We start from the raw sequence: 10,171 nt of genomic DNA on the forward strand, positions 1-10,171 counted from the left end.
AAAACACACAATTTAAGAAAAAGTATCTGTCACATGTACTTTTTTTCTGTTTACTTTCCAGTTTTACCCCTTATTTTTTACATATTTTTTTGTCATACATGCATAAAGTAGGGCACAAAAGACTTTTATTACAATATTCTTTTGCATTTATGGATGTAAAAAATTAATTTGAGACATTTCAAAATAGAATAACTAGATTTGAAAAGGAGAGACTATCATCTTATCTTACTTGTATATAATTTGGTGATGTTGATGACATCACTTAAGTTGCCTGCTCAAGCTTTGAGGTTATGTACATGTTATGACATTAATTTGGATGATGTAATAATTAATCATTTTTAATATCTATTTAATTTAATTAATCGAATAATATAATAATACTTACCTAAAACTTCCTTTGAAAGATTTTACTCTATTGGCCTAGGTACCTGAGCATATCTTATAATATCTCCTCTCTTTATTACTTTTAAAAAACTAGACTTCTTTCTTTCGTTTCTTCCAACACAAATCAGTAACAATATAAAATCTCCTTTTCGCATTCTTGAGAATTCATCAGGTTCGATTTCTTCATGTTTATCTCCAATTCAGGTTCGTGTTCATCCTCTTTGCCATTTGTTCATTCCCTTTATAACTGTACTTTAACTCGGATCCAGGTTTATCTTCGATTTCTTCAAGTTTATCTCTGATTTCTTTAGTTCGATTTCTTTATGTTTCTTCATGATTTTGTTCATCCCCTTTATAGCTTTACTTCGATTTCCTCGTGTATTTGCCAGCAAGCAGTACCTATTTTTGTAGACATTTGTATTTACAGTAATGATATTTTGTGTTAAAAATGCTATACATAATCAATTATCCTACAATGTAACTCTGATCCACATGTTACTTTGTTTATTTTCGGATCTTACAGGTGGTTATAGGTATATGATGCAACACTATTCGGATGCAAGGACAATTGTTAGGCGCTTTGGATATATCCAGATTTGTTCATAACTTTGAAGTGCAATGCGAAGTGGCCAGAGGTCGTGCGATTCTTTGACAATAAGGATTTAAGTCCTTAAGACATACCTGAGATGTTGCGACGACTCTTTAAGATGTACCTTGGCAGTATAATAAATGATTTCATGAAAAAATCACTTTTTGGGGAAGTTGAAGCAGGTATAACTAATTTTTTTTATGTCAATGATATATCGACCTTAAGTTGTTTATTTAAGCTATAATAATACTTAAGCAGGATTCATGATGTTGTTCTGTATTCTATATTTGTAACTATTATATGTTTCTTTATTGCACCAAAAAGCGAAGAATTTTAGTAAATTTGTTGTTATTAGGTTAAGTGACATGAAATTTTGTTGTTTTATCTGATCTATTTTTTTATGTCAAATATGCAGTTCTCAAGAGCAAAAGTGGTTGATTCAGTTAGTGGCATCAATGTCAACTATGATGGTAAATTTACTTTATTTTTCATATGCATTTGTTCCATTTCCTTTATGCAAGAATGTTTGTTCGTTTACTAATGTTGGTCCTTAAATAGACTTTTAAAAACATAACATTGAATTGCAGTTTATTTGATAATTTGTTCTTACAGAACATTTGGATTGGAAGGGTATATAATTGAAAAGCAGTTATGGCTATTGTTGCTAGGTTCTTGCATTGTACAAATGCTTTCGGTCCTACCAATCGCTAACTTTATGTCTCTTTATCTTTATTCTTATTATTAGTTTGTTGCGTTAATTGTGTTAATTTCATATTAGAGGGAATTTGCAATTTAGTCAAATTTATTTTGTTTAAGTTACTGCAATATTAAATATGTTCATACAACTTTTAATCATAACAAGTTGCATATATAATTGTTACAAATCATGATGGTAGACCTAAAACTATTTGGAACAGTGGCAATATGGGCGAGTCGGACAGAGTTAGTATAAACTCTAAAGTGTTGTTGCTTTGATGCCCATAGAGCATTATAGAGTTACTTATGTTAAAACTGCAGGTTTAGGGGATTTATCTGTCGCATAAGGAGTATACTATTATTAAGATGAAGGTTCAGTTTTTTTGATTATATGGTGTAAGTTTTATTTTTCTATTTTAAAGTATATAAATTACATGAAACACAAAGATTTATGCAATAGATTAAACTAGCTGCAAGATCTTGCTTAGTAAAGAGTTTTAGCACAAAATCAATTTCTTAGGTTCTTTTTCTTTCTAAATTGTCTTTTTAATGTATATAGCTTTGCAGAATTTAAACCAGATATAAAGATCAATTGATATCAAGTTAGATTTTTCAATATGTAGCCATTTGCTGTTGACTTGCATAGTGATATGCTTTGTATAGTAATGTTGACCCATCTACTCTTTTATCTATCTTTTTTTCGTAATCTATATGTGAAATAATTTTTTTTTTAAGCCTATATGTGAAATAATGACTTTTCAACGATTTTTCTATTTACCAAAAGTAGGATGATGAGGAAAGTAAATGAGTTGGATATAAATACAAAAAAGTTAAGTGTAAAAGCTTTTGATGGGTTTTGGGTTTTTTTTTACTCACCAACGGTGCTCATGTTAGTATGATTTTTATAAAACTATATGCCACTTAAACTAAAATAAAGCAATCATTCTGATTACGGTTAAGGTTTATGTTGTCTATGTTACAAGTTTTTCCCTTTCAATGTGATGACTCAATTCATCTATTCACTTGGGTTGCATTTAATGATTTTTGTAGGATCTTTGTTCTTTGATCGAAACCGAAAAATACATTGGCTCATCTTCATGTTCAGACACAATATTCGTATATTTTTTGTAGCAACTAGCCATCGGGGACCCTTTGTAAAAACAAGTTGCAATTCCATAATTTCATTAAGTTTTGAACATGGCAATTAAGACCCATTTAGGCACAAATGCAAATTTAGTTTCAACAAATGTTATATTTGTTGATTGTTCAATTATCTATGTCGTATATGTTGTAGAGTTATTTGGAATAGATTATTGACATGAAACTGATCGTGCCTTCACATTTTACACTTAAATATGTCATGGGTTATGTCAACTAATTTTGTGGGTGCATGGATACTTACTTTGACAAATTAAGGATCAAAAGGTTTATGGAATATAATGGTGGTGTACTGGTGTGTACTGATCGTAATCAATGAGACATGAGGTTAGGACTTCGATTGAGTTTTTAAGATGGTGAAAAAAATGAAGTATTCACTTGCATTAATGGCAATGTGATCCAAAGGAATGTTGCTCAAATGTGTCTATAAGAGTGGATTTGACATATGCATAAATTACCATCAAAACTTAATGATAGAAAAGTCAGTCATATAAATTACATTAAAACTTATATTTATATTGTTACACTCGCGTAAGTAATCTTTAAATTTTAATTTTTGACAAACCCGTGTAATCACCGGTCATGCACTAGTTAATTTATTATAGTCTCAAACATAGCACGTCTAATAAGTGAGGTTTTATGAATGCAAAAGACCATTGGACCCACCCAAAGTTGGTGACTTCTCTTCTTGCACGTGTGTATATGATATTGAACTTATTTACTATTAATATATTTTTTTTAATTTTTTAACTTACAACTAGGACACCAAAACTTAATGAGACTTTTCTTCTCTTAGCACATGGGTCACCTGACGTGTTTTTTATAATCGTTTCCTTTTACTTTATACATACCCTTTTCATTTATCATATAGGAAAAATTAATATTCAATCCACGATAAATGATTGTGAAAAAAACACATAGAATGGATTTTATCCCGACAACTCCGCACTAAAGCGCGTGGTGATTCACTAGTTATAATATTAAAGATTATCTTATTTTAACTTTAATAAAACTATATGAAGAAAGATAGAATATGAATTAAATTGAATTGCAATACAATAAAGAAAAGTGGTTACTCAGACTTGTTGATTATGAGAGATTTAGTATTAGATACTTTCATTACTCATATTAATAAATAATAAAATAACAATCATAGATTCATTATTATTCATAAAAAGTTAAGCTAAATATCACATAAAGTTCACAAAGTATGACTTAAAGCATATATTAACTAAAGGATAAAACTCGGACCAATTTGAGGGCATGACCGGTAAACCCGCCTCCAACTGCTGTCTTGGAGGAAATCCGGACCAATCTGAGAGCATCTTCCGCAGTTGCATAACCCGCCCCCAACTGCTGCCTTGGAGAAAACCCGGACCAATCTGAGGGCATGACCGGTAAACCCCCCTCCCCGTTGCCCCTGCAACGCGATGTGCGAAAGACGGCATTGGATGGAATTCAAGATCAAGGGATATCATTGTGTGCAATGTTGGCGGGCCATGGAATCGAACTCCCAACCTCTATCAAAGAGGTATGGATCATTACCACTGGACCAACAACACAATGATACACCTATACCATACTAAAGGATAAAACCTCATTGGTTATTATGTTTTATTGATACTAGCTATATTTATATATTTATAAACATTATAAGGTAATCTATGAGCATAAAAGAAAAAAATCTAACGGACTCAAACACACAATTGAACTTGACCAACTAACATAGTTTCTAGTCTAATAGAGTATAATTAATAGCATATAGTCAAGATATATATGTCATGAATAGTCACGATATAGATTTTAGATTGTCACGATATTTAGTCAGTAACAGAATACAAAATACTATCTAGTCAACTAGTTAAACTCATCTCCTAAATTAGCTCATACTCAGTTATAGGGACTCTGTATTTATACGCTTGACTGATGAATGAGAATTCACGAATTCACTTACTTTTATGGTATCAGGCCTATTATCCTCCTTAACCTTCATATCTCTTATCACTTTTCTCTGATTTCTTTAATGGTTGCTGCCATATTACACCCTGCCATAACCATAAACAACATCAGAAATTTCATCCCTATCACCCTTGAACTTAACACAAGTCATTATTCATCATGGGCAGAATTACTTAAAATTCATTGTCAAGCCTTTGATGTCATTGATCATATCATACCTTCCGCAGATGACTCATCTTCTTCAACACCTACAACAACTCAGCAAACTAATCCTGCAGATTGGGCCAAACTTGATGCAATTGTGCTTTCTTGGATATATGGAACCCTCTCAAACGAATTGCTGCTCAATATTCTTTCTCCCGGTTCCACGGCTCAACAAACGTGGGACCGAATCAAAGGAATTTTCCACTACAATCAACATTCACGTGCTGTTCATCTTGCTACCAAATTCGCCAACACTAAACTAAAAAACTTCTCAAGTATGTCCGCCTACTGTCAAGAGATGAAACATATCTCCGATCAACTCACCGATGCCGGACCAAAAATTGAAGATGACCGCCTCGTTCTTCAATTAATTACAGGACTTGGTGATAGCTATGATACAGTTGGCTCTCTTCTTGCTCATGCCAAAAAGCTTCCATCTTTCTCCGAAGCTCGTTTTATGTTAATTCTTGAAGAAACAAGAAAAGAAAAACAATCAGCTACGCCTAATCCTGTTGCCCTTACTTTTACTAATGTTAATTAGTTACTTTAGTTGTTAATTACTCTTCATATTTTTTCATCTCACTCCAATATCCTTTCCGACCTACAACTTCGTCGTCTCCTTGATTTCGTTCCAGAGAGTTTTTTTTTATTGCGGGAGTGCGGAACACAGAGAAAAATGAAATGAGATCAAGGAAAAAAAAAATGCATACTATGTGTTAATTAAGTAAATGAATTAGCTTATATTTTAGGATACATTTACATTACAAAACCAAATATATTTTTTAATAAAGTGATTATTACATATATATTAAATTGATTACTGAAAAACATAGATTTGATCATGTATATATATTGCCCAGCTGCTAGCCGAATTGTGGCTGGTTGCTTAAAAAAAAAAAAAAATAATAAAAAATAGATCATGTATATATACTAACATATATTGCTTTGTTTGTATGGTAGTTGTGTAGGAGTAGGGGATAAGGAAAATGTTCAATTATTTTATTATTTTGTTGAGTCAACAAATAATTCAGAAGAAGACCCTCTCATTTTTTATATTCCTGGAGGTCCCGGAGCCTCTGCATTGGTAACCTTCTTTCTTGAAATAGGTATGTTTTCTTGATAATTTAATATGAGTAATTAATAATTAAAGTTAAAAATTTACGAATTTATATATTATGTGTTTCGTCAATGTCCAATGGTAAAGTGGAAACTAATAATATATAATATATCTGTTAAAAAAATAATATATAATATATTTAGTAAATTTCAAAAGAACTAACTAGTTTTACATTGTCCGTGTAGATATCTATACACATTGTAGTGCAAGTTTTTAACGATGTTTTTTTTAATAGAAATAGTCTTTTTGATGTAATTAGATTATTGTGTTTTCGTTAGATTAAACATAGGAGCCATTTAATTTCTAATTGGAACTCATGGCTTTCTATGCCTTTGCAATTTCTCCCTTAGCGGTTTGCTAAGGAGCGTTTTTTAATGTAATTATTTGGAACTCGTGGCTTTCTATGCCTTTGTAATTTCTCCCTTAGCACTTTGCTAGGGAGCGTTTTTTTATATAATTATTCTTTGGCCGTAAAAAAAAGTGCAATGTCTGCACTTTTTAATAATCTATATATTATTAGATATTAGATATTATAATTACATATTAGATACAATGCGTAATAATTATAATCGTAAATACGTTTGTATGTATGAATTGAAATTCTTTCTTTCATTAGGTTGCCAGAACATTAACAACTTAATTTATATATCCATTTCATAAAAAAAAAATAACAGCTAAAATTTTTTCCTCCACTACAACTAATTAGATCAGTTATATAGTAAATAGTAAATATATGTTATAGTAAGTAGAACTATAAATGAGATTAAAACCTAAGCACATCGGCTTTTAAATTGTTTCGAATAGGTCCAGTTAGATCGACATCAGATGACAATAATAATCTCACATTAGCGTTGAATCAATACGCATGGACACAGGTAAATTTACAAATTCAGTTTTTATATTTATTTATCTAGCTAAGGTATATATGAAGTACTTATGTTGAATTCCGTGAAAAAAAATTTAATACATTTAAATTAATATTTGAAATAATATTTATTTGTAGATGGCTAATATCATATTTATTGATATACCTGCTGGAACCGGCTTTTCTTACTCCGAAACTAAACAAGGGTGGATTAGCAGTGATACCAATTTAGCTACTCTAGCCACAGATTTTATCAAAAAGGTTCAACTTAGATAGATTATCACAAAATCAATTTCATTTTAGATTTATTGAATCATAATTTTGTTGATGAAATTAAATTATTTGTTTTTAAATAATGGTTAACTAGCAAACACACTGTGAATTCACGAAATAATATACTTATTATTAATATTAACGTTAATATTATAATAATATTCGACGGCGGCAGTGGTGGCAGTGGGTGGTAGCGGAAGTGGTGGCGGTGGTTAGTGGTAGGTGGTGATGGTGATGGTGGTGGTTGGTGGTAGGTGGTGGTGGGTGAATTAGCTGTGTTTGTTAGAAATTAATGGTTGAGATTCAAATAAACAATTAATGTTTATATGAGGAGAGAGATAATTATGATAGTTAATAACTATCAAAATGATCAAGATTTAATCTTTTCGAAAAGGATAACATAATTACTACTTTTTTATATATGTAGTTAGATTCGATTATACTAGATTAGGTTATATTAGAAGACTATAGTTAGATTAGATTGTCGTGTTGTTTAAGGTCTTAAGGGCCAGATGATCACTCCATACAAGATATTAGACAAGAAGAGAGGTACTATTGTCGGGGGTAAGAATTTACCTAATTGGACCTGATTAATGAACAAGGATAACATATTTATGTACAAAGATTGCAGGGTTGGCTAGTTAATTAACTTATATTTATAATATTGTGGAATTGTTTCACGCTCTTAAATATATAATATACGATATGTTAACAAATACTTTGTGGGATTTTTGAATTTTACAAGGTTAATAAATAGTACTTGTGTTTGTTTTAGTAATTACTTTGAGTTTTAAATCCAATGAACAGTTTCTCATGGAACATCCTAAGTTTAAGAAGAATCCATTATACATAGCAGGAATTTCTTACATTGGTATTATTGTTCCCAAAATCACTCTGGATTTATATGAAAGTAATGAACGAGGAGATCAACCAAAATTAAATATTCAAGTAAGTATTTAAATATTTTTATCTTAAATACTCATGATTGCATAAAGAACTTGAATAATCTTATTATATATGGAAGGACGTAATTTTTTCTCATGTGTTTTCAAATTAAAATCATGTAAAGGATACATTCTTTGTAGTCCTTTCACCAATAAGTTCAAGGATTTCAATTCTAGATTCGAGTATGCTCATCGTAACGCACTTATATCAGACGATATCTACATGGTAATTATAGTAGTTTAATAAATCTACATACCTACATTTTGAATTCAAATTCTATATATGTGTTATAATTTAATTTTGCAGTCCGCGATAAAAAATTGTCAAGGAAATTATGTAAGTATTGATTCGGCCAATTCATTTTGTGCAAGCAGCCTTAAGAGGTATGAAGAGGTGAGAAGTATATATGAACATAAGTTTGAAAACATTTGATATTTTAGAATTTTCTTACGTGTAAATTTTTGTTTGTAGTGCACAAGTCGTATTACGCTGGATAACATTTTGGAACCTTTTTGTGACGAAAATGATCCAACGCTGGATTGTGATGTAATCCCTTTTTCTCAGTCTCTAATAACTAATATATTTTTGAACCTTTTGAGTATCTTATATGAATCCAAAATGAGAAGTTTTATGTCATGAGATTAGCTTATACCCAATGTGATTTGTTTTTATGGTTTTGGTAAATTTCGGTTTACAAATAATTATAGTTATAAATGAGAATGATAAATAATCTATATTTCATACATTTAGAATAACCGCTACATAGAGACATGGGCTAACATTGATATTGTGCAACAAGCTCGCCACGTTCGTCAGGTACGCCATTAAAACTATCATCTTGAATACATAAACCGCAAAAAACTATATACACTATTCACCTCATTCCAACATTTTATTTATAGGGAAAAATCGGTAAATGGGAATTGATTAACCAAACATTGCATTACAATCAAGGAAAGAATGACACGTTTTGTTATTCGTATGATATATTTAGTAGTTATTCTTATCATAAGAAACTCTTTACCAAAAATTGTCGAGTTTTGATTTTCAGGTAATTTAAAAATACCCTCGAGTCGATCTCTTGCTTGCAATCTTTTTATTCCACAATATATCATTGAAAATTAAGTTACATGAACGAGCATTAACTATTTTATTGATCCACAGTGGTGATCAAGATATGACATTTCCGTACGTTGGTGTGGAGGAATGGATAACCGCACTGAATGTTGGAGTTGAAGTCCCATGGAAACCATTCTATGTTGATGGTCAAGTCGGAGGGTGATGAAATGTCCCGTTCATATTGATTATATACGTTCCATATTAATTGATTTCGTCGCGAGGTTTTGACCTCTATATGAGACGTTTTTCAAAGACTGCATTCATTTTTAAAACAACCATAACCTTTATTTTATCGATAAAGGTTTAAAAAGTATTACGTAGATTATCAAATAATGATAATCTAAAATGTACCGTTTACACACGACCATTACATAATGGTTTACAATAAGAATATATTACATCAAAAATAAGTTTCTTGAACGCAGTTTTTACATAATATCATACAAGCATGGACTCCAAATCTTGCCCTTATTTTAGTATGCAACAGCGGAAGCTCTTAATAATCACCTGAGAATAAACATGCTTAAAACGTCAACAAAAATGTTGGTGAGTTATAGGTTTAACCTATATATTATCAAATCATAATAATAGACCACAAGATTTCATATTTCAATATACATCCCATACATAGAGATAAAATTCATTCATATGGTGAACACCTGGTAACCGACATTAACAAGATGCATATATAAGAATATCCCCATCATTCCGGGACACCCTTCGGATATGATATAAATTTCGAAGTACTAAAGCATCCGGTACTTTGGATGGGGTTTGTTAGGCCCAATAGATCTATCTTTAGGATTCGCGTCAATTAGGGTGTCTGTTCCCTAATTCTTAGATTACCAAACTTAATAAAAAG

At 30.9% G+C, this 10,171-nt stretch overlaps 1 protein-coding gene and 1 long non-coding RNA gene across 2 annotated transcripts; both read left to right on the forward strand.

Annotated features, from left to right (window-relative positions):
- Positions 1 to 491: 491 nt before the first annotated feature.
- Positions 492 to 2,057, forward strand: LOC139904630 (uncharacterized). The gene is made up of 3 exons (XR_011778920.1): positions 492 to 588; positions 908 to 1,155; positions 1,389 to 2,057. It is a non-coding gene; the product is annotated as an uncharacterized lncRNA (long non-coding RNA).
- A 5,700-nt stretch (positions 2,058 to 7,757) lies between these two features.
- Positions 7,758 to 9,663, forward strand: LOC139904657 (serine carboxypeptidase-like 16). The gene is made up of 7 exons (XM_071886592.1): positions 7,758 to 7,794; positions 8,315 to 8,415; positions 8,497 to 8,583; positions 8,662 to 8,736; positions 8,941 to 9,006; positions 9,093 to 9,241; positions 9,355 to 9,663. The coding sequence occupies exons 1-7, from the start codon at positions 7,758 to 7,760 to the stop codon at positions 9,470 to 9,472; spliced, it is 633 nt and encodes a 210-aa protein (XP_071742693.1). The 3' UTR covers positions 9,473 to 9,663.
- Positions 9,664 to 10,171: the final 508 nt, after the last annotated feature.

Source organism: Rutidosis leptorrhynchoides, chromosome 4 (assembly GCF_046630445.1).
Source record: "Rutidosis leptorrhynchoides isolate AG116_Rl617_1_P2 chromosome 4, CSIRO_AGI_Rlap_v1, whole genome shotgun sequence".
Classification (NCBI taxonomy): Eukaryota; Viridiplantae; Streptophyta; class Magnoliopsida; order Asterales; family Asteraceae; genus Rutidosis; species Rutidosis leptorrhynchoides.